Raw genomic sequence first — 25,343 nt, 5'->3', positions numbered from 1 at the left:
ACACACTTGGCTATGTTGGGGTAATCTGAAGCCTTATTAATAGTGTAATATAGACAAATTGATAAAGGTAGTTCCTCAACAATATGTGAGGAAACTGAACTGCTAACAGAAAAGGATGCTAGATGTTAGGGTTCATTTCATGTTGTTGAAAACTAAATCTTTTAAGTCAACTGATATTCTGTAGTAGGAAGAAACAAAAAAGAATATCTCCATTATAGCCATTAAACCAAGGAGTAATGCTTTATACCCTGTTGTCACTGTTTTTGATTTTGGTATACTGTGTCTTGTATATATGTTTATCTGATTTGGGAAAGGGAAGGGGAATAACAAAATGGTGAGACAAAAGACAAAAAGAAATGAACTTTACAATTGGGGGTTATGATTGTGGGGGAGGGAAAATGGGAGAGAAAAACAAAGGGAGGTAACAATGTTCAACAAGAAATGCACTCATTATCTTATGTATGTAACTGTAACCCTCTGTGATATACCTTTACAATACAATTTCAAAAACTGAAATAGCCAGAAATAATGGGCATCTAATCAGGAGAAAATTGAGTCACTTAAAGCCGAAATGACCATGTAACCAATAATCCATTGTAAATATTCTTGAGGAGTCAAGAAAGCTGTTGAATGATTTAAAAAAAAAAAAAAGATTCAGTTGTATCTAGGAACAAAAATTATTGACAACCCTGGAAAGCTATGTAGCACTGAGTAGCAGTTGAAATTTGAATTTTTGGCCTATCTTATTAGAGGACAACTCAAACACACAATTCTGAGACTCTGTGATTTTGTTAATAGCCTCGGTTAAGTGTTTAAAAAATGGAAAACAATTGTGTTAATTAGCCCCATTGACTAAAGGACTGTGTAGTATGACCCAGCAAATTATTTGTAGAAATAAATGAAAATGCCACCCAAAAACCTGGTATGAAAGGCGGCCTTGTAAAACCTGATTTATTATTACCAAACTTTATTACTAATGATATTCACTACTTATTATTCCTGACAAATGTAAAAATATATTCTTTAAGAAATTTATCTTTCCTTGCCTTCCTCATTTTTACCAAAAATTGTCCTGGACTAATTAAGAAATGCCTTAATGCACACAATTCAGGATTCCTACGATCCATTTCTTAGTTTAACCTAATTTGCTACAGTGGCTCACAGAACTCAAAGAAACTATATTTACTATATTTAGTACAATGGATGTTTTAAGGAATACATGTCAATAGCTAGATGAAGAGTTGTAAAGGGTGAATTCTGAAAAGGCCTCAAATACAGGAGCTTACATTCCCATATAGCACATGGATGTGTTCTTTATCACAACCTGGACTTATCTGAGCTCTTGTGTTTTGTAGTTTGTTGGAAGCTTTCTTAAGTAGGCATGATTGATTAAATATTGGATCATATTATGGGTGATCAGTTCAATTTCAGCCCCTTTCTCCTTTTAGGAGGTTGGGAGATAGGAGAGAAAGTCTCTATTGACTTGTACTGTCTTAGTTTTTCTGGTGATCACTCCCATTATGAATTGTCTTTAGCATACAGAAGACACTCTTCCCTCCAGAGATTCCAGAGTTCCAGGAGCTGTTGGCAGGAACTATGTTGTATTCATGAAACTTCAGACATGGTACATAACAATGTAAAGATTTCAAGAGTTTTGATTAAATGGAATTTTCATATTGCCATTGACCCTATCAAAAACTGCTTTTCACTGTAAATGTTCAGTCATATGTGGAGGAATTAGTACTATTGTCAGATCTCAGGAGTGAGAGAAAAAAATTTCACGGCATTTTGCTTGTAGTTTGTAGAAGAGAAATCCTACCCCCAGGTTGCTGTATTGTAAAAAGAAAAAAAACTAGTATGTGGTAGGTTTGGGAATATATCCTACACCTATCAAACTCGCCCCTTTGGTACTACAAAAGAGTGGATCTCCTCTGAACAGCAAGAGTTTAGATCACAGGTTACCATCAGTTTCAGCTTTTGTGGTTTCTATTCCAGTAACATGTCATTTTTCCTTCTGCCAGCCTCTGATATGGTTTTTTTTTTGTTTTTTTTTGTCAGTTGTGGGGCTTAAACTCTGGGCCTGGGCAGTCCCTCAGCTCTTCAGCAAGCGCTCTACCACTTGAGCCACAGCACCACTAGTGGTTTATTGGAGATAAGACTCTCATGGACTTTCTTGCCTAGGCTGGCTTTGAACTGCAGTCCTCAGAACTCAGCCTCCTGAGTAGCCAAGATTACAGGTGTGAGCCACCAGCACATGGCTCTGATATGTTTTTAAGCCTCAAGACAAAAACACCTTTTATCCTTTGTTCTTGATTATTAATTTACCCTTCAATCTTGGCCTTCCTGTCTTGTCAACTGATGAGAGATATTTAAAGATAAGTTTTACCTGGGGTTTGTAGTTTTACTTATTGAGGAAAGTAGTCTGAATGATTTGGCCTCATCATCATTGGAAAAGGAATTTCTCTTTCCATTCTTTCCTGTTCCTTCCTATTCTATGAGGAGACCCAGCCTCCCCCCAAAAAAAGATACAAATATAGATAACGTCTGAACTTTTCTCTTACAGTTAAAAGAGAAGTCTCCATCCTTATAGGTCCTCTCTTTAGTTACTTATTGCTGTGCTTAACTCTTAGCTGAAGAGTTAAGCTTATTTTTCTGTCCATGGTAGCAGCAGCTTCATGTACTCTTACTACATATGTTGGCTGAATTGCTCTAGGTTTTGCTGAAATAGAATAGCATACAATATAATAGACTATCCTTGTTCTTTTACCTATTCCCTTTTTTATTAATCCTTAAAGATTCAGCTGTTTATTAATCTTTTAGTCAATGCCTGTCCACTGAGATAATTCCATTCAGCCAGAAATGTGGAGCAGAAAGTAAAAGTGTACTTCACTTGGTAGAAGTGCCAGCCTTGAGTAGAAATAATAATAATTCAGCCCAAAGTGTTGCAATAAGAAGTAGAGGTGTGACTCAGGTATTAGAGTATGAGCTCTAAGGGAAAGAGATGTGGAATATTTTCACTTGAGGTTTTCAGTAAATTGGAAGGCATATTCTTGAAGCTTCCAATAGTGTTATAAAAGAGAATATTGGGATCAGGAAAAATAAGATTTCTTAGACAAAGGAAATTATCAGAAAAACAAAATGAGATACATAAGAATGTACACCTACTAAAGAATATTTTTCTTAGGAAAGAGGAAATAATAGCCCTAAAAGCTAGCAGGTCACAAAATGACTGAAGAAAAGCCTCAGTTAACCCATACTAATGTATCTTTTGGTTCAGAAATGAGTTCTTCATAATCCTGGTTATTCTTGCATTTTATTGAAAAAGTTGTTCCTTTTCTAAGTAAGTTAACATGAAAGTCAGGAAAATATGTGTCTTTAAATCAAACAGGAACTTTGTTTATTAGAATGCCAAGACATGTAAGCTTGCTCTACTGAGCATTCCACATTTTTTTTTGCATAGTAGAAACATAGTCATATTTTTGTTTAAAAGACAAACTACACTGTGATTCTAGGATGGATTAGGCAGGATGCTAGGAGGAGGATGGTTAGGGAGGCTGGAGGGCAGTATTACCCATTGGTTTTCCCTATCTAGTCTTTCTTTTTACTCATCCTCAATTCATCCTGCAGTTCTTCTGTTTATAACCCTGACATATAGTATTAGTACTATATTAGTACATATATTAGTTCTTTCCTGTCTTCACGTTGTTATTTCTCTTTGTAGAATGAAGTTTCCCTTCCACTATTCCATAGTTTCTCCAGTCTGACTTCCTGTTCAATCCCCCTAACTTGAGTAACACCTTTATTACAAAACCTTCTCTGATATACTCTAAAAGAAACACATTTTTAATGCTGTCATCTTGTCTTAGCACCTCATCCTAACCATGGCATTATAATTACTCATTACATGTCATCTTTTTCCCACTAGACTGTGAGTCCCTTAAGAACAGGGATCCTGTTTGTAGTTATCATTGAGTCTTAATGGCTAGCACGTATCTAGCTGGAAATAAGGTGGTAAATAAGTAGATTTCAAAGGACAAACAACACATTTTTGGTATGCCAGATTAATGTGAATTATATTTTCTCTGTCCAAACCAGAAAGCCTTAAAAATTTAAATTTATTTTAAAATCATGTTTTATTTGTTTACTTGGAGAAGACAATGAATGGTTGACTGATTTGTTTAGGCAATATTTTACTAAGCATTAGGTGGCAGTAGTGTGTTGCACTTGACTGTCTTTACCTTTGGAATTGTCTTTTTCAGATGTTATAGTCTTAATGTGGTGTCAGGGTATAAACTACACACATTGCAGTACTTTTATTCCTAACTCTTCTTTTGAGCAAGTAGGCACCTCACAAACAGAACCAAAGAAGAAAGCCTAACCCTATATTGATGCATGTTTCTCTTTGCTTCTGTACACTATACACAGATTCATTAGAGAATTACTACTGCACAGTCTTACAGCATTTCTTTAACAGCTGCTTCATAATAACAGTGATTTGCAGTGATGAAAACCAAAAATTATCTCAGAGGATATGTGTTTTCTTGTTATCCTAAGAAGCTAACTTAGCTCTTTATCTCAAAAAGTAGCACATTATGTTCATTAAATTTAACAATTATTAAATGCTTCCTCTTTACTAAACTCCATTTTTATCAGTGTTAAGGCAACCTGTCTTATTATTGAGTTTTATTTTAGATAAATTTCCCTCATCCCTAAGTAGTGGGAATTAAAGATTGTCACTACCTCTCAAGTCTGGTATGTTTAGTCCTACCATTTCATATACTGTGTATGAAAATGTCAATGCTTGGAAGTGGCGCTGTAGCTCAAATGGTAGAGTGCTTGCCTTGAGCTGAAGAGCTGAGGGACAGCGCCCAGGCCCGGAGTTCAAGCCCCACGACCGACAAAAAAAAAAAAAAAAAAGAAAATGTCAATGCTTCATATACATATCATTCCCATTGTGGTTTCCTGTAACTTGTAAAATTAAATCAATAGAAATAATATTTTTATTTAAGGGAAATTTGTATATTTTGGGACTCATGGAAACATTTCTGTAAAAAAGAAATAGATAACTTTTATAGAAAGAGTTTAAAACAGGATGCCAGTGGTTAATGTTTATAATCTTATCTACTCATGAGACAGAACTTTTCAGAGCTATGGGTCAAGGCCAGCAGTTCAGAGAGTTTCTCTCTGAGGAACAGAAGTATGACATAAGTGGTCCAGTGCCAGCCTAACAATTTCTAGGCCCAGAGTTCAAACCCCAGTAATACCTCCCACCAAAAAAAAAAAAAGGGAAAAAAAGGCGGGGGGCTGGGAAGGTGGCTCAGAGATAGAGTGCTTGCCTTGCCTGCATAAGGCTCTCAGCACCTCAGCACCACAAAAGCAGAAAAAGCCGGAAGTAGTGCTGTGGCTCAAATGGTAGAGTGCTAGACTTGAGCTGAACAGCTGAGGGACAGCGCCCAGGCCCAGAGTTCAGGCCCCATGACCAACCAAAAAAAAAACAAACGAAAAACATTTTAGAGCTGACTCAAATATGAGATAGAGTTAATCTATCATATTTACCTTCTCATATCTTCTCTATCACAACGGTAAAGTGCTTGTGGGAATTCAAAGCCAGTGTACTGGTATCATTGAATGATCAATTAATGAAAGAAGAGGATGAAAGCACTGACAGAACATAGCATCGAGCAGATCCCTGAGTTGCTGTAGGAAAGCAGCTCTATAGGGTCTCTGCATGTGCATCACTGTCCTCACTTTGCAAGGATGACTCTAGTTTTGCATCTGTTTCTTAGGTTTTTAATTATACAGAGAAACAGGTCTTCCTTAAACCAAACAAGCAAGGGAAATAAATCAACCAATGCTCTACTACTTATTATCATTTGGGGAGCTTGGAGACAGTGTTTATCATAGAATACTCTCTAGCTCATATTGAGTATGTCATTGAAGGCTTATTTGATAGCTATTTTGTCAGTAGGTATCTGCAAAGGATTTAAAATTGTTTTCATATCATGTGTACATCATAAACAAATAGAAGTTATGCTACATATGTGCACATGTTTCAAAAGAAAACTAAAATGAATCAGTTTAGGATTATATTTTAGAGTTAAGTAATCTCAAAATTCAAAGTATACTACAGTTGAGGTTTGCCAGATTTAATTATACAACAAAATTTCATTCTACCTCTTAGATTTTTCCCCCATTTCTCTGAATGTGGTTGCCACAGATTTAGCTCTTTACTTGAAAAACATCAATAAATATTGTATCTCTGTTTTCCTTTAGTGTGTTTCAGTCTCTTCCCTTTTTTCCCCTTGTGGTTTCTCTTCCTCTGCTTTATTATTCTTTCTTATCTTTAATTCTCCATATCCCTGTGCCCTTTATATCTCCTTCCTTCACCACCTTTTCATCTTCTCCTTCCTTTCTACTGCTACCCCTATATTCCTCCTCCTTCCTTTTTCTCTTTTTCTTTTTTGGAGCTACCAGTGTATGTAGAATGAGCCTCTCTGTTTGATTTTTTTTAAAAAGACTAATGGTCTCAAAAATATTATTGCTATGAAAATGGATCTTTGAAAGAATATAGCTAGCCAAGATTCTGGTAGACAAAGGGATCCTTTCTTACTCATTACTTTGTCAATATGGTTGGCCATATAAAAACACTAAAACATCACTTAACAGTCTTTAAGAACCATGGAACTATACTGTATGTCACATTCTAATTAAATTCAAAGTACTATTTATATTGATTCCTTAAGGGTGGCTAATGTCACATAACTAGATTATAAATTCTAGGAGAGCATTTTATTTTTGTATGCAGACTTTTAAATTATTAATGATTCACCAACAGTTCCAAAAGAACTAAGAAAGAAAATTTTGCAAGTACTTAAAAATTAAGTATAATTTTTCATCACATACCCGCACAGCAAATAAACAAAAATGATGAATTTTCTTTGCAGTTTATTTGAATGTGTGTTTCCTGTCCATAATACGCAAATCTGCAGAGATGAGAGTAGATTAGTGGTTGCTAAGGTAAGGGGAACAAAAATAATGACTTCTGATGGAGTAAAAAATAATGACTTCTTACAGGAGTGATGAAAATGAACTGAAATTACATAATGATGATAGTTGCATAAGTGTTATCTTTTATAAAACCCAAATTTTTCATCTTGAAAAATCTTACAGTATGTGAATGATAGGTCAATAAACAAATTAGGATCATACTCATTAGGTTTGGTAGTTTGGCAGAAAATTAGAGGAGAAGGAGGGGTATTAATACATTTTTTAAAGTAATTTTTTTATTGTGAAAATACTGTACAGAGGGGTTACAGTTACATGAGCAAGGTAATGAGTACATTCTTTATCCAGAATTGTTGCCTCCTCCTTTGTTTTTCCCCTACCATCCCATCCCTCCTACCTCCTCAACTACACCTTCCCACCCCCCCTACGCCACCCCCCCCTGCCTAAATTGTAAAGTTCATTTTTCGACATAGCCTGTTATACATCTCATTATTGCAATGGGTCAATCTGTATCGCTATTTAAACATTTTGTTCTTTCCCTTCCCCTCCCCAAATTATACCAACATCAAAATACAGTGAAAACAGGGGTTATACCATGGGGGAGGGACATACAAAGCAACAAAAAAAATCACATGGTACCTTATAAATACATTAGAAACAATAGCAAGGAAGAGAAAACCACTCGTGTCCCTATCTTGGGGTTCATTTTGCTTAACATCATCTTATCTGAGCTTTTCTGCTTGTCTCAGACATACACTAGTTATTGCAAATAAGGGAAACCATGGGACCTATGTTTCTTTGGGCCTGACTTACTTTCACTTAATATAATTTTTTCCAAGTATTTCCATTTCCTAACAAATGGGGCAATGTCATTCTTTCTAATGGAGGCATAGAATTCCATTGTGTATATATACCACATTTTCGTGATCCATTCATCTATTGAGGGGCATCTGGGTAAATAATGCTGCAATAAACATAGTTGTGCTGGTAGCTTTAGTATGGTCTTGTTTGTGATCATTTGGGTAAATGCCCAAAAGTGGGATTGCTGGGTCATAGGGGAGCTCTATGTGGAGTCTTTTGAGGAACCTCCATACTACTTTCCAAAGTGGTTGAACAAGTTTACACTCCCACCAATAATGCAGTAAGGTTCCCTTTTGGCCACATCCCCTCCAGCATCTGTTGTTATTAGAGTTCTTGAGTGTAGCTATTCTAACTAGAGTGAGGTGGAATCTCAATGTTGTTTTGATTTGCAATTCTTTTCTTTTTCTTTTTTGTCTGTCCTGGGGCTTGAACTCTGGGCTTGGGTGCTGTCCTTGGGTTCTTCAGCTCAAGGTGAGTGCTCTATGGCTTGAGCCACAGCAGCACTTCCTGGTTTGCATTTCTTTTATGGCTAGAGAGGTTGAGCATTTCTATTGGCCATTCTTATTTCCTCTTCAGAGAAGTTTCTCTTTAAGTCTTTAGCCCACTTATTTATTGGGCAGTTGTTTCTTTGAGGATTTGTTGATGGGGGATTTAATTTTTTGAGTTCCAAGTATATTTTAGCAATGAGCCCTTTGTCTGTTGTTAATACATTATTTTGTTAAAGATAGTGTCTCACTAGCTATTCAGGCTGGCCTGGAACTCTTGACCTTCCTATCTAAACCTGTCAGCTAAGGTTTCCAAGCATGTGCCACTGTTCTTGACAGTTACCTTTTTTTTTTTTAATAACACCTGAATGCATAGATTATATATTTTTATTGTTGCCACTTGTTAAAGCAGTTATTTTAACTTAATACTAATTTCAGTAACAGTATTAGGCATTTTCTCTTTCAGTTTCTTTATAAGTGAAAACAGTTTTGTTTTAAAGGTTTACTAATTAGAAGCAGTTAACAAACATAGGCAATTTACGCTTTATAAAACAACCTCAATTTGAAATGATGCCTAATTTAGGGGAGAAATTTTTTGTTTAGGAAAAGAGGACTAGTATTTCTTGTCTTTTATTTGAATATATCAATTTAGGAATTTCTAGTTTTCAAAAGTCATGAAAAGTTAAGTTTAGATGTGAAAAATTGTGCAGTGAATTCTAATTGATGATCCAAGAATAAGCTCTTCCCTTTTCTCCCCTTCAGCATTTGCTTTTGTAAATCTGTGAAGGTAGTAATTACCAATCACAGCAAGCAGGACCAGGGGAAAGTATTGTGTGAAGACCTATCTGTATTTGAGGCCATCAGACAAGGTGATTCGAACCTATTTTTTTTTCATTCTCAGATAGGTCCTTTGTAAAAGGTTGTTCCATAGCATAAGAAAGCTGTGTTGGCTGGGCGCTGGTGGCTCACACCTGTAATCCTAGCTACTAAGGAGGCTGAGATCTGAGGATCAAGGTTCAAAGCCAGCCCGGGCAGGAAAGTCCGTGAGACACTTACCTCCAATAAACAATAAATGCTGTGGCTCTAGCATAGAGCACTCACCTTGAGCTGAAGAGCTGAGGGACAGCTCCCAAGCCCAGAGTTCAAGCCCCACAGCTGACAAAAAAAAAAAAAAGATAGCTGTATTGTCCAAATCTGACCAAGACAGATCGCTTGCTTTCCTTGTAGAGAACTCTTAGAAACCCTCATGCCCATGCTTCCTTCCAGCCACACTTTAGTCTTGCTTTCTAGTGAAATGATGACAGGCGTGATGTCACAGCAAAGTGTACCTGAGGACAGGCCTCCCGTTCCTTAAACCTCTTTCACAGGTGTAAGGAAAGCAAGGCCTTACAAAGTGCCCTGCCTTTTCAGTAACTCATCAGCACTCAGTACTCCAAAGCTCTTATGAGAGATGTTTAGAAGATATTTCAAGGGAAAATTGAATAGCAGAGGTCAGTAAGAGCAGAGGAAGCTGCTTTGGGAGAAAACCATGAAAAGGGAAGGAGTTAGGAAACATTGGTAAGGGCTGAATATAGCTTTTACAGTGTTTGAAGAATGGAAACAGAGAGGGAGTGGATTTTAGTGGCTATCCTGTTAGGATTTTTTCTTTATCTTTCTTTGGCAAGAGATCAGTTAAGGTTGTTGTAATAAGCATTATTAGTTCGAAGGCTTTTAGGTTTTATACAATTATCCAGGGTGAAGAAAACTAATTTTTGTGAGATATTTTAATAAATCCTCTAAGCAGTTCATCAGGAGAAATGTTGGAGGAGTACTTTCTAGTCAGATTTACTAATTCCTTATATTATTCATAATTCTCTTTACTAAACTTTGCCATGTTATTTCTCAACAGTTGTCCAAAGAAATGAATTTTTATTATCTTATCTGATAAGTGCTTCAAAATATTATGATGATTATACCCATACAAACCTATGATCTCTAAATTAAAATAACCCATAATAAGTATTTTTTCAGTGTTTATGTGGTTCCTCGGTAGTACATTATAATCTGTGCAGAGAGTGTATCCACTGTGATATGATAGAAATTCAACAGTGGTCACATTTGGGCTTGCCAAGCAGTACTAGGATGGGATTCTGTCCAAAGAGTCATTGGCAGAAAAGAAAAAAGAAAAAAAAAACACAGTCCAGCTCTCTTTTAGCTACGATACTGATATAATCTGCTTTCTAGTAGTACAGAAAATGTGCAACGTTTACACTTTGAGGAAGTAGAAGAGAGTAGAGAAATGAATATTAGAAACTATTTTTTTAAGGATTTGGCTTTGCATATGTGTCACAACTATTGTCTATGTACTGTCTTTGTTTTATGCTAGCATAAAATAATGGTTGAGATTGGATCATTTATTATGAACAGAAATTTAGTGTCTCACAGTTTGGAAGATTAGAAGTCTAAGACCAAGGAATTGGTATCTGGTAAAGACCTTTTGTTGTGCAATCCCATGAAGGATGGCAGAACAGATAGAAGGAGGGGGAGAAAAGGGGGCTGAACTCAGCCTTCTTAAGGAATTCACTCCCTCAGAAATGGCAGTAATGGATTCATCAGGGTAAAGCCATCATGGCACAATCACTGTCAAAAGTTCCACCTCCTAATAGAAAATGGCAATCAAATTTTAGCAGGAGACAAAATAGTTAAACATAATAGCTATGTGTCCACTTTTTACAAGGGACTCTTTGGTTTTTAGAGACAGGATCTTGTGGTGTTGCCCAGGCTGGACTCAAACATTCAGTCCTTTTGCTCTGACTCTTAAATTTGGGGTTTACAGACAGGCCAGAAAATGCCCAGCTGCAAGTGTACTCCTTTGATTAGATTATTCTTAATGGCTTTATTCCTCAGTTTGAAAACTGTTTGAAACATGCTCATGGTCTGAAGCACGTTTCCATATCCTATCTGTTGTCATGTCAGCTGAACAGAATCACATAATAAATGCTTGTTCACTAGGGAAGAGTGTAAGAGAAAGGACATGAAAGTGCAAAACTTCACTTTAAGCTAAATTGTCCCTCATGCCAAAGAGGCACTTTGTTAATTTCTGTCCAGTTACGGCATTAATATCCAGTGTTGGTGAAACACTTATATAGATAAAGCTGGAATGGAAGGCTAGGGTTCTTTTAGTGTAGACTTTTTGAGGATAAAAAATAGGACTAATTTACTATGACTGTGTTGCAATTTAACATTTATGAACCTAGGGAATGACATAGCCAAAGATGTGTTAAGGCAAGATGGATTAGAAAGCTGTTTAAAGATGACTGATGGGGACCGTGTGGGAGCTAATGCTGAAGTAAGTGGCATTGCAAGTATAAAAAACATTCTGTAGGTAGAATATATATAGTTTGGCTGTTCAAATCCTGTATGAGAGATAAAAAGAAAGTGACTGATTTACTAGTCTTGGAATATTAGGAAAACTGCCCTATTACTCATTTAATCAAGTCAGCATTTACTAAGCATGGTGGTACTTTTAACAGGATATCAGTAGGAAATTTAATTTTAGGGTCTAAATAGTAAACTGCATTTTTTAATATGTTGAATTTGTACTGTTGATAAGTCTTAGGCATTTTGAAATTTCATTCCAGTTCCAGAAATCTTAAAATTAGAAACAGAGAGCTAGCATCTTACTCATGTTGAACTCGCTAATTAATAATGGAAAAACCAAAGTACTGTGATCCTCAGGATCCATATAGATAGGTCAGATACTACAAGCTTGATCATTTTAGTTTAAACTTTGGTTTAATTCTATTTGCCCAGGGGCCTTTTCATAGTTCATTATTAGTCCTTATTTTCAGTCAAGATTTTACAAACTGAATAATCCGGTGACACTGTTCAGAAAGAAATGTACTCATTACCTTATGTAACTATAGTTCCTCTGTACAACACTTTCATAATAAAAAATTATTCAATTGTGAGTAAATGTGTTTATAACAAAAAAGAAAAACCATTATAATCACAGGTGTGAAGTAAAGGACCAATGTTGGGAAATTGGACATAAGATTTTTATGCATTTACCTTAAAAGTCAACATTTTTATTTCAGCTTTGTAGTTGCCTACCAGTAGAAAGGGTCATTTGGAGCTAATGGAAGTATGTCTGCTTGCACTGCTAGTATATTATTTAAAGTCTAACAGTTTCATTAGTGAAGTAAGTTACTGTTAGAACTAAAGACAGATGGGTCAACATTTATAAAGTAGTACCCAAAAAGTATCAAATATAAAAGTTTTCTGACTTGAAACATGTAATTTTTTTAGTTTATAAATTAACATAATTGAGGAGTTCATACATTCAGCATTTGTTTTCCATTTTTAAAATACACATTTGGTAGAATGAATTTGTCACAAGAAAATTTTACTAAAAGCACTATTTCTGACTTGCCCTTAAATTCCATTTTTTGTGCAGTAGAGATGAACAGTGTTCTCATCCTTAACTATTCACAATAATTTCCCTGCATTTTATTGGTACACAAATTCTGAAGTTTCCAGGAGGTTTAAGATAGGGCCCAAGAAATGCTGTTTCTACCAAGCTCTGTCTGGTGTCACTGATGTTACAAATCTGAGGACAGTATTCTGAGAAGCAGTGTGACCATCATTCTACAATTATCAAGTCAGAAAACATTCAAGTAGTGTAATTCCTTAGAAAGGCAAAATCAGAGTTCAGCAAAATAAAACACCAGGAATTGGGAACTCAAGGGGGGGTGTATAGGGTCAGTAGGAAAGGGGTGGATAGACGAAGAGGACAAGAGGGAGAGAATGCAGTTAAGAATCCAGTGTATATCCTACAGAATTAAGATGAGTGGGGGAATGGGTGGTAAATGGTAACTCTTGTACAATTACTTAAAGATAATCAAAACAGAAAACAGACTTACTATAAGAAGAAAAATTTAAATTAAAACAAAATTCTGTATTAGGCAATCCAATGCAATATAATCTCAGCTATAAAAATTAAGATTTTGCTGGGCACTCAAGTGTTCCCACCTGTTATCCTTCCTACTCAGGAGGCTGAGGTTTGAGGATAACAGTTCAAAGTCAGCTTGGCCAGTCAAGTCTGTGAGACTCTTATCTCCAATAAACCACCAGAAAACCGGAAGTGGTGCTGTGGCTCAAGTGGCAGAGCGCTCGCCTAGAGCTGAAGAGCTGAGGGACAGCACCCAGGCCCAGAGTCCAAGCCTCAAGGCCAGAAAAAAAAAAGAATTTAAGACTTAATCAGGCACTGGTGGCTCATGCCTGTAATCTTAGGTACTCTTATCTCCAGATAACCAGCAGAAAATCAGAAGTGGAGCTGTGGCACCCAGGTCCTAAATTCAAGCCCCAGGACTGGGAGGTAGAGGGAAAGAATTAAAATTTCACAATTAAAACATTATGAATTAGTTAGAAAACAGGTAATAAACTTATTCTGATAAAATATAGTATCTTGTATATAGCTTTTGTAATACAATGGATTCTTTTTGCATCATGACACTTAAGTTTCTATTTTTTCTTATATGCAATAAAATATTTGAGAACACGAGTTATTTTTACAATTGAAAATTTTTCCTAAATTTTGCCGAGATTATTTAATTTTCATATTGAGATATGGTCAACATATAATGATACACAGATATTAATAATTTGCTTTACTATGTTTTAAAACCATGTGATTACCATCTCAAGCAAGATACTCCTCCAAATAATTTCTTGATAACTCTTCCCTAATTCCCACCCCTGTTGGTGGAATTCCTATTTGGAACCAACTGTGCTTTTTGTCACCAAAAAATAGATTTGCCAGAATTCGGTATTCAGTCATATACTGTCCAGTGTTTGAATATGCTTTTATTGCTCAGTGTAATGTTTTAAGAGTTCATATTTCATTGACTGAAACTTCCAAAACTTTGAAACCTGTCTTCTTCCTAAGCTTATTTATCTCAGATACTTGTTCTAGTAACAGCTGACTAACATAAATATTTTCTTCATTGCATTGTTATGGCACCTTTGTAGAAAGTTAGTTGACTATGTATATATTGTTTATATCTAGACTGTTCTGTTCTACTGAACTGTTTGTATATCTTTATCCCAATACTTATAGTCTTGGATATAGTCTTTTTATATTATCTTGAAATATAAATTTTATAATCATCTTTTCTAATTAAAAGAACACTGTTGAAATTTTGTTAGGAATTGTCTTAATATTATCAGTATTGAAAACTGGATAAACTGGATATGAATCTTCTTCTTTCTTTAAAATATTTTGATTTCGGGGCGGGGGGGTGGGGGGGAGGCTGGGAAGGGATGTGAAGGGTAAACAAAGGAGGAGGCTGCAATGCTTGATAAGAAATGTACTTATTATCTTGCCCATGTAATTGTAACCCCTCTGTACAGTATGTTCACAATAAAAAAAATATTTTGATTTCTAGCTGGGTGCCAGTGGCTCACGCCTGTAATTTTAGCTACTCAGGAGGCTGAGATCTGAGGATCATGGTTCAAAGCCAGTCAGGGCAGGAAAAGCTGTGAAACTCTTTATCTCCAATAAACCACCAGAAAACCAGAAGTGACACGTGGCTCAAGTGATAGAGCGCTAGCCTTGAGCTGAAGAGCTGAGGGATAGCGTTCAGGCCCAGGGTTCAAGCCCCATGACCGACAACAACAACAAAAGATATTTGATTTCTCTTATAGTGTAGAGTTTTCAGTATAGAAGATTTATACATCCTTTGTTTTATTTATAGTAAAGTGCTTCTTCCAACATCTACCTTCTTTTTCTTTTCTTTCCTTTCTTTCTTTCCCTCCCTTCCTTCCTTCCTTCCTTTTTTCCTCCCTTCCTCCCTCCCTCCCTCCCTCCCTCCCTTCCTCCCTCTCTCCCTTCCTCCCTTCCTTCCTTCCTTCCTTCCTCCTTCTCTTTTTTTCTTCCTTCCTTCCTTCCTTCCTTCCTTCCTTCCTTCCTTCCTTCCTTCCTTCCTTCCTTCCTTCCTTCCTTCCTTCCTTCCTTCCTTCTTTCCTTCCTTCCTTCTTTCCTTTCTTTCTTTCCTTCCTTCCTTTCCTTCCCTCCTTCCTTCCTTCCTTTCCTTCTTTCTTTCCTTCTTTTTTTTCATTGTTGTTGTTGTTGGGTCATGAGGTTTGAATTCCAGGCATGAGCATTGTCCATGAGTTGTTTTGCTCAAGGCTAATGCTCTTCCACCTACAGCTCCACTTATGGTGTTCTGGTAGTTAATTGGAGATAAGAGTCTCATGGATTTTTCCTGCCTGCATTGGCTTTGAACCACAATCCTCAGATCTCAGACTCCTGAGTAGTTAGAAATACAAGTATGAGCCACCAGCACTTTGTGTTTTTTCATCATTATTATAGATTATTGTTAGTTTTGAGTTCATTGCTTCCACTAGAATACGTTCTTCCAATTCAGCAAAAATGAAAATTGAAAAGCCAATTAAAAGAGTAGTGAATGTTGTCCTCTCAGAATCCTCTGTTGTTTGTAAGGATCAGTTGGAGTTTTTTTGGTAGCGTAAGGAAGTCCTTGGCTTTTTTTTTTTTAAATGTCTATACCTGGTTCCTCAAGGGGATGCTAATGCCTTAGGAATACAGAATGCTTTAGATTACATTTGTCTCATTTGATAAATGAATGGGAATATATAAAGTCGGGATAGTTTTGAGTGCTTAGGAGTGGAAAGTTTTGGCTAGTGGGAATTTTTGAGAGAAAAAGATACATAAACCATGATGTTTAGATTTAGATCTGAGATTTAGAAACCATAGTGGAAAAAGAAAAATACTCTGTGGGATTGCAAAGTACTAGGGGCTGTTTTTCACAGTGGCAGTAAAGAATCATTTTAAAATTCTAAGTTAATAGTGTATACAAATGGGGCATAAATGTCTCATTCTTGTTCTACTAGTTACTCAGGAGGCTGAGATTTACAATTAAGAGTCAGCCCAGGCAGAAAAGTTCACAAGAAGAAGAAAAAATAAAAAATAAACAAGGAAAAAAAAAAGAAAAAAAAAGTTCACAAGGCTATAATCTCCAGTTAACCAGCAAAAAAGCTAGACTGGAGGAATGATTCAGCAACAGCTGTGGGAGGAGTAACAAGGCCTTGAGTGTAAGCCATGGTACTGTCACCAAAAAAAAGGGCACTGTTTTGTCACCATTTTGTCAGAGTTTGTAATTGAGTGCTGGGCATTGTGGTGTACATTTGTACTCCTCTACCAGGAGGCAGAGGTGGAAGGATGTCTGAGACTGATTCTAGGCAAAAAACATGACCCCTGTTTGAAAATTAAAGGGCTAGTCAAACCCAGGACTACCAAAACAACAAAATTACACTTCATAGTTGAAACTTCTTAAGCATTTTCTGTGTATTACATCTGTATACCATACACATCTGGACTGTTGTTTTCTCATGGCTATAGAAGCAAACAGTCACATTGTTGGTAGCTTAAAATAACAAACTTTTTTTTTAAGCTCTATAGAAGTCAAAAAAGTCCTTAACTGGACTGAGAACACGGTATAAGCAAGGCTACACTTCCTTTGTAGAAAAACAAAACAAAACAAAAAAACCAACCTTAGTGGTTGTCACGTTCTGGCAGCAGGCATTCCTTTGTCTGTGGTCATATCACTATAGTCTTCAAGACAGTCACATCACCTTGTCCTGTACATATTAAATATTCTGCCTCTTTCTCAAAAGGAATGTGATTGCATTTTGGACCCCATTGGATAATGTTGAATAATTTTTCCATTTCAAAAATTTTAACTTAATTACATCTTACAGGTTTCTTTTTTCCAAATAAAGTGAGGAATCAAGGATTTGGACTTGTTATTATGGACAGTTACCAATGTTATTGTGAACCATTATCAACCTAACAAAGGTGATAATATGTCTTTTTAGACCTTCATTTTTTTCTGGAACTTGCTGTCAAAACAGATTGTTCTAAGGCTTTTAGCACCCAGATGACACTTATTTTCTTGTTATAATTGGCATTTCTTCAAATAATATATCAATTAAGTCGATGCCATAGAATACTGAATTCTTGTACCATAACAAAATAGACTTAAAGCCTCTGATAGTGAGCTACTTGTTTCACTAGTAATCAAGTAAATACCAAATTAGGGAAAGAGATTGAATTGACCATAAAACTGATATGTGACTCATAATAAATTAGTGATGGGTTATAGTTTGGGACAGTTGGGACCTATTTTCTGTTTAGGGAATTCTTGGTGAAGTTGGTTCATGATCAGGTCTTCCAAGCAGATTTTCTGTAGTGGCCTCTTAGAAATTATCTAGTTTTAAATCTATATTCCTTCTTCTCTTCAGCTGAAAGCTTAGCATAATTTCTCTAAAGCTTTACTTAATGCTTGTGACATATTGACATTAAGAGTTTCCACACATAACTGAATCTTAACTACATACTAGTAACATATTTGAGTAAGGTATGTGGAATAATAGTGAATCACAGCAAGCTTACTACCCAAATCATCTTTACACACTGTTACTCTTAGATTATTTTAAGTAAACTGTCTCTAAATTTGGATAACCTTTTCTCATTTGCTTGAGAGATTGCTGAAAAACAAATGTCATATTGATTCTTTCAAAATAATTTAAAAAGGGAGAATCAGAGAAAAAGAAGGTATTTAGTGAATCCCATTATATTAATACTGAGAATGAGTTCATGTAAAGCTTTCTGGTTTGACTAAACAGTATGAATTACTGTATACTGAAAACATTTTTAAATTTTTTTCAAAAACTCAGGACTCTAATGAATTTATATTGAAATGTTTTATTGAGTTTCTTACAAATTTAACCTAGAATAACCAATTTTCAATAAAAATTTGGAAATTTGTAAACTTAAAGTCATAGCTGAGGAATATGAAATACATTTTTGCTTTTTTGGTGCCATTCCTGGGGCTTGAACTCAGGGACTGGACTCAGTCCCTGAGCTTTGTTGCTCAAGGCTAGTGCCCTACCACTTGAGCCACTCCTCCACTTCTTGCTCTTCTGGTGCTTAATTGGAGATAAGAGGCTCACAGACTTTCCTGCTTGGGCTGGCTTTGAACTGTGGTCCTCGGCCTTCTCAGTAGTTAGGAGTACAGGTTTGAGACAGCAGCACATGGCTCACTCCATTTTTTTTTATAATTATAATTTTAATTTTTTTATAATTATAATTTTTATAATTATAATTTTTTAAATAATTTTTTATAATTTTTTATAATTAATACATTTGATTTTGAACTATGATTGTATAGTTTCACAAGAAAAACTTAGTAGTCCATTTTGTAGTGGAATCTACAGCCAAGTACATTATAAGGAATGCTTACTCTGTATAGTCTGTGCTTTTCTTCTTTCATGTCCTGTTCCTCTGCATGTACCTATTTCTATTTCTGTTAGTCATCCTCTCTAGGCAAATTGTCCATGAGACCAATGATTCCATGAGCAAATTATCCAGAAAATTCTGTCTTTGTGCGTTGTGACAGATCGTGTCACAGATCGTGTCACTGGTGGATTTATAGCTACTCCAGCCGTCTAATTAACCTGGCAGTTGTCTCCTGTGCCCAGCACTATTGTCTCATTGGCTTGGCATCTTAGTTTTCATCTTCTCATTACCTTCTTTTTTCAGTTAAGCCCAGTTTTCCAATTTTTTTAACCTATTCCCAATCAACAGCCCTATTTACCATCACCACCTCCCTTGTTTTTGATTGGCAGTATCATCCAGATAAACAAAGTACAGATGTGCCAGCAGGAATGATGGAGGGATATATACAGAAGTTCATCGAAATTGATCAGGCATGGAAAATTCTAGGGAATGAAGAGACAAAAAAAGAGTATGACCTGCAGCGGCATGGTAGGTACTTGAGGTGAGGAACCACAGCTCAAGAGCAACTCTGAAACACAGTCTGCAGCCACTCCCGGGGAGCATTTTCCAGCATTTGCACCAACTTATTGCCACCTTTACCCCTCTACTCCATCATTGCTTTTAATTATGCCTTTTTTCTTAATAGTGATTATTGTGTATCCATTGAGAAGTTAACAGAAGTTCTAGGATACAGCTTCTTATAAAGTGAAAACTGCTTCCTATAACATATGCTAAAAATTTGTATTGCACATTGTTAATATGTTTTATGTGTTCTCTATTAGTTATATTACAATTTTAATAGTACTTTTGAGACTGTATTGTATAAATGGCAGTCTAAAGAAAGATATGAGGCAGAAGAGCATCATAAAGCACTCTGCTGTATTTGAGTTGATTTTAGGCTACATTTCATGATTTTCTGGAGGATAAACTACTCCCTGAAATTGCTATAAATGATACATTCGGAATGCACATTGCTTAAGTAGTTATTTTTTTTTTTTTTTGAAAATAGCTTCTTAAAACAGTGACAAGCTGTTGTGAGAAAGAAAGGAAGAGAAATGTAGGTCAGATTTGTCACACATGGACTATGCTTACATGAAGTGATAGGCTGTCTTTCAGCACGGCCTTGGGATAGGAGTCCCTCAGCCCTTCTATCTGGACCTTCAATATGCACTGTACATGTTAATGGGGGGAGTCAATAATCAGTTACAGCCCGTGGGAAGAGCACTCACTTTCTCCAATAGCATATCAGGTTCAGCATTGACTGGGATGTGTTGATAAAAGCTTACTATTTCTGAGGTTGATTATTAAATCCCCTTCCTACCCTATACTGGCACCATCACATCTCTTCAAATGATTTTCAGGCACCTGCTATTAAGGGTATGAAATTTTGATTTGAGAAATACATCATTATGGAATAAAGGCAGTATTAACAACCTTTTTAAAGAATCTGCATCGTTTTTTGAATATGACTTAGATATTGGATCTTCTGTTTAGATTCTCTTTAGTAAACTGTACTTGTGACAAAAAAAAGTAGAGGTAGGTTCATTTAACAAAAAAAAACTCTGTCCAGAGATATAGCCTTTAAAACCTGAGTTCACATAGATAATTGAAGCTGATATACTTGAGTATGTCGTAGTAAGATGATGCTTTTGTACATCTCTACTGGTCTTTACTATGTGGGATGCCAGATTTGCCAGTTTGCTTAAGAACAGTTCACGCAAAGTCATACCGGAGGGAGTGTAGGGCATATATTTTCAATGTCATTCTGAAATTTTGTCACTCCACAGCTTGTGTACTTAAAAAAAATCCTTCAAATTAATTAAAAGTCAGCTGCACAATCAACAATCAGAAAATTCCTTCTTTAAAGGTATTTTTTTTTATAATAGGGTTGACCAGAAATAGAAAGAAACAGGAAAGAATATTTAAAATGAGTATAGAATTGCATGAAGAAGCTAGTTTGTTTTTGTGGCACTGGGGTTTAAACTCTCCTATTTGCAAAGCAGGTGCTTTAAGGCTTGAGCCATTCCCCTGCCCCTCCACTGAAGGAAATTTTTTAAGCGTTGTTAGATATAGAAATAACATAATCAAAGAAATTCTTAGCACTGTTGGATTTCTTTTGAGCTTCAAGTGCTTGGTTTTACACATTTTATAAGGAATCTTCTGGGGACCTTGTAGGTAATTGATTAGATCACAATGGAGTTCTGAAGAAGCACAAAGTATGAGAGTTGGACCCAATTAATGATTCAGATAAATAACCTAAAATTTAGATAATGTCAGTTTGCTTTCAAAAATTTTCAAATTGGTGATTATTGAATTGAGCTATTCTACGACAGTAGAAATATAACTTCAATGACATTATAGTACCTCAGATCTAAATATTATGTTCTTATTAAACAGAAACTCCATATAATGAATGCTGTGTTTCCATTTATTTTGTGCTAGTCTTTGGGTGCTATCCCTGAGCTTTTTTGATAAAGGCTAGCATTCTACCACTTGAGCCATATCGCTGCTGCTGCGCTGTTTCAATATAAAGAATGAAGCTAACACTGGTATTTTGTGCTTATGCTTCTTAGTTATTCAGGAAGCTAAGATCTGAGAATTGAGGTTCTAAGATCTGCAGACTCTCATCTCCAGTGAACCAGCAAAAACCTGAAAGTGGAGGTATGGCTCAAGTAGTAAAAGCACCAGCTGTGAGGGGAATAAGGCCAAGAAATAGTGCAAGGCCCTGAGTTCAAACCCCAGTACCACTGCACCTTAAATATAAATTTTGTTGGGTGTGGTGACAGACAGTTGTAATCCCTGTTATCTTTAGCTTACAATTCTACTTCTTCATAAAGTAAGTCTCTGTCTGAAAAATAAGGCAAAATGGACTATGGATCATGGCTCAAGTGGTAGAGCACCTGCTAGTGAGTTCAAATTCCAGTTCTGCCAAAAAGTAACAGAAGTTCTCATTTTAAAGTTTTTATAACAGCTATTTTTCACAAACTTCATAATAAAACTATTTTCATATTATTTATTTGAATACCAGTTGTTGTTTTTTTTCCTTGAACTATCTCTAACACATGGCTTCTAATTAAAAGGAAAAGAACTTGAACTGCTAACAGAGAGGACTGAGATTTGATATGAGGAAACCCTGTGAGAATGATAATTTGTTAAAGATCAGGGTAGGTTACCAAGAAAGAGAAAATTGTTATAACCAGGTCAAAGCACTCTTTTTTTTTTCTGGGTCACCCCCTGGGGACATGGAAATAGCTTTGTTATACAGAACTCTTTTACACACGTGGTGATGGGATTGTAAAACTTTCTTTTCATAGGGTGTGCTTTAAATATGTTTGTTTCTTGCCTGCCATTAACTTGCAGTATAAAATTCTAGCTCTATATACTTAGAAAGGAGATAGAAGATGTATTGTTGGCTAATGTTGAATGCTTTTTCATATTTCACAGCTCAGAGTTGGTGCTCTGTTCTGAGGAAAGCTTCATCAGTATTGCCCACAGCCATATAATTATCTAGGAGATGATTTAAAGGAGCCTTTGACATCCATATTTCTTTGCTTCTCAAAAGAAGCATCAAATGAGTTATTTCTAAGAAAGAAAAAGTAATAATAGGTCCAATAACCTAAAGCAAAATACATGTATTTTTTTTTTCTCCCTCATTTCCACTTCTGTGTTCTTAGTTGACATTTCAGGGCAATTCTGTCCTGACTGAAGAAAAGCAAATCTTAGAAAAGGATGAGTAATATTCAGTTCCCAGAGATTATACATTTTGAAAGCAATGTTAACTAGTGAATTTAATCAATTAGTTCCAGTTGGCATATTTACCTTATTGTTTCTATGGATGATTCCAAAGGCAGCTTCCAAGTGTTCACTGAAAAGCATATAGTTATTCAAGACGAGGCTTTGCATTTCAACCAGATGAGCACTTTGGAAAACCCTTTCAGGATTTACAAAATGTTCACATGAATAATATCTGTTGAATAGATTTTGGTGCTTTTATAAATCTTGTGGGGAGTTTTCTCATATATTATGCACAAACACATCAGAAGTATATATCATGGGAAAATAATAGGGATCATGATTCAAAAGATTTAGAATGTGAACTCACACAGATCCCTGATCTCTCAGTGGCTCTATACAGTGACACAGCTTATGAGTTAAGTTACTTTCCTGTGACTTGAAGAGGAACAGACCTGCAGATGCAGTTAATCAGATTAAATAATGTTTAAAAAACAAGTGGGTTGTGTTTGAAATCCTTGTCAGCATATTATTTCCTATTAAGATATATTTTTGTTCTCTCTTACTGAATTATTTTGGTAATGTGGTACCTTTGTTTGATCAATTGGCCAAGTATACATATACCCAAAACAGCCTAGCCAGAGAAGGTCTGGTCAAACATTCCAAAGCTATTTTTTGCTAAATACAGTAGGTTATTGCTGTGTTGTATGATCCACTTCCCTTCATCACTTTTATCAGGATCAATGTTTGAGAATAGAAGACGAAATAAATCTTGGACCCACTGAGGACTATATCTTAAAACTCTATGAACATTTATGTATCAGATAATAAGTCATCTGGTATTTTCTTAAACTCAGAAGTCTTCCTGGAAAAGGGAATTAATGATAAGACTGATTAACTCTATATTATGAGGAAACAACATACTTTTAAATAGAAATAATATTTTAGCATGTGGGTAGACTTAAGGCTTGGCAACTGTAAATTATGTCCTAAAATTGACCCTTACAAAATACTTGAATTAGATTAGGTTTTCCATTTGATTTTAGGAATTTCAAAATTGGCTCTAAAAATTTGCTTCAGGTAAAAACTTGAGATAAGCATCAGGGGGTATGTGTTTTTGCTGACTGTTTCTAGGAAAAACATGGTTGTGAAATGATGCAGAAAATCCATCTGGACAGTTGGGACTGGCATTATTTTGAGAAGGAATGGAGAGTACAGATAAAACTTTCCATAAGGCTACCCCTTCCTCTATCTTACTTGTCACAAGATTACTGCTATGTTGTTTTACTTTTTTAAAAAATACAATTTTTTATAATAAGGTATTTTAATATCATTTTCATTAATTTCAAATAATATAGAAATTTGTGGGCAAAGTTATAGTTATAATTCTGCTATATGTGAGTACAATTGATGGTCTGATTTAATAATACAGATAAATAAAATGTAAGGAAGTTTTTGTTTCTAACATTAATCTCTCCCAGTTTTGCCTTGATTGTTTGATTCAGTTTAAATCAGGTTCAAAACCAAGATGAGGTCACCTTCCTTTATTGCTTGCTTTTTTCTCAGACTTGAAATCTGAGTTTCATATTGGAGGCTGGTTATTTGTATGTTGCTGTGTTTAAACCAGTGAATCAGAAATACCATTTGACATTTCTTTTTTTCAGTGTTTATTTTCCCTCTATGTGGTTATTTTACTTTCATGGCTATGCAGTAATTCATCTCAAGATTATAACACTAGATGATTTCCACATTTCTAAAGGCCATAATTATGTCTTTTGCCTTGCCTACCGTCTTTTACATTTTGAATGATCTAGCCATCATTTTTCTCCTCATTCAAGAACTTTTATAACTCTCCTTCATCAGGTAAACTTTTTACCTGAAATTCGAATGGGGAAGGAGCTTTTTAGTTTATCCCACTCACTTTTCCCAACTTCATCTCATAGCACATAATCTGAAATTAATCTTCTTCTTTTGTCCATGTAGTGGTCCCCAGATATGCTTACACTGAAGGGCATTTATTTGGAACACCTTTTTCTGATTCTTCACAGATTCTTCCAAGGTCTACTTCAAGCTCTTGTTTGATTTTAATGTAATCTTTTAATGATACAGATATGTAAAATGTAAGGAAGGTTTTTTGTTGTTGTTGTTGTTTGTTTGTTTGTTTTGTCAGTCATGAGGCTTGAACTCTGGGCCTGAATGCTGTTCCTCAGCTCTTCAGATCAAGGCTAGCACTCTACCACTTGAGCCACAATGCCACTTCCAGTTTTCTGGTTCCTGTCCTGGCTGGCTTTTGAACCGTGATCCTCAGACCTCAGCTTCCTGAGTAGCTAGGATTACAGGCGTGAGCCACCGGCGCCAGCTGTAAGGAAGTTTTTTATTCTAACTATCTCTCCCAGTTTCACCTTGGTTTTTCCCTTCCTTTCCTTGTCTCCCTCTGAAGCCTTCTATGATATTCTCTGGATTTAATTCATAAAATTTTGAAATTTTTTGTTCTGATTCCTATCTTTTCATTCTGTTGTATACTTTGAAGAGACTAATAAAGTTATGTAGATTGCAATTTTGGTGATAATTGGGTTGCTTTCAGTGGTACTAACAATGGCAAACTGTTAACACTGTTTCATGTACAAAGTCAAGAGTTGCTGCCTTCCTGTACTGCAGAACTTGGAGCTTTCCCCCTACTAACAGCAAATAGTTAGATTGAGTTATCGTTGTGTTCACAAAATTTATGAGATAGCCAGGTGCTGGTTGCTCATGTCTGTAATCCTAGTTACTCAGGAAATGAGATCTAAAGATCTCAGTCCATGAGACTTTTCTTTAATAAACTACTCAGAAAAAGTGGCACTGTGGCTCAAGTGGCATTAACCTTGAGCAAAATGAAGCTCATAGATAGCACCCAGGCCCTGAGCTGAAGCCCCAGAACTGCA

General features: G+C 35.8%; 1 protein-coding gene across 3 annotated transcripts in view; it reads left to right on the top strand.

Moving 5' to 3' along the window:
- Dnajc24 (DnaJ heat shock protein family (Hsp40) member C24) overlaps window positions 1-25,343 on the top strand; it is a 39,839-nt gene that overhangs the window by 4,556 nt on the left and 9,940 nt on the right. For all 3 annotated transcript variants that reach the window (XM_042691457.1, XM_042691455.1, XM_042691456.1), the window contains exon 3: window positions 19,038-19,176. In XM_042691457.1, the coding sequence (XP_042547391.1) occupies window positions 19,038-19,176 (139 nt within the window). The remainder of the gene's footprint in view (window positions 1-19,037; window positions 19,177-25,343) is intronic.

Source organism: Dipodomys spectabilis, unplaced genomic scaffold (genome assembly GCF_019054845.1).
Source record: "Dipodomys spectabilis isolate Male_0828 unplaced genomic scaffold, ASM1905484v1 ptg000145l, whole genome shotgun sequence".
In the NCBI taxonomy this organism is placed as follows: Eukaryota; Metazoa; Chordata; class Mammalia; order Rodentia; family Heteromyidae; genus Dipodomys; species Dipodomys spectabilis.
The sequence above is the reverse complement of the archived record's forward strand: the minus strand, read 5'-3'. Positions and strand labels throughout refer to the sequence as shown.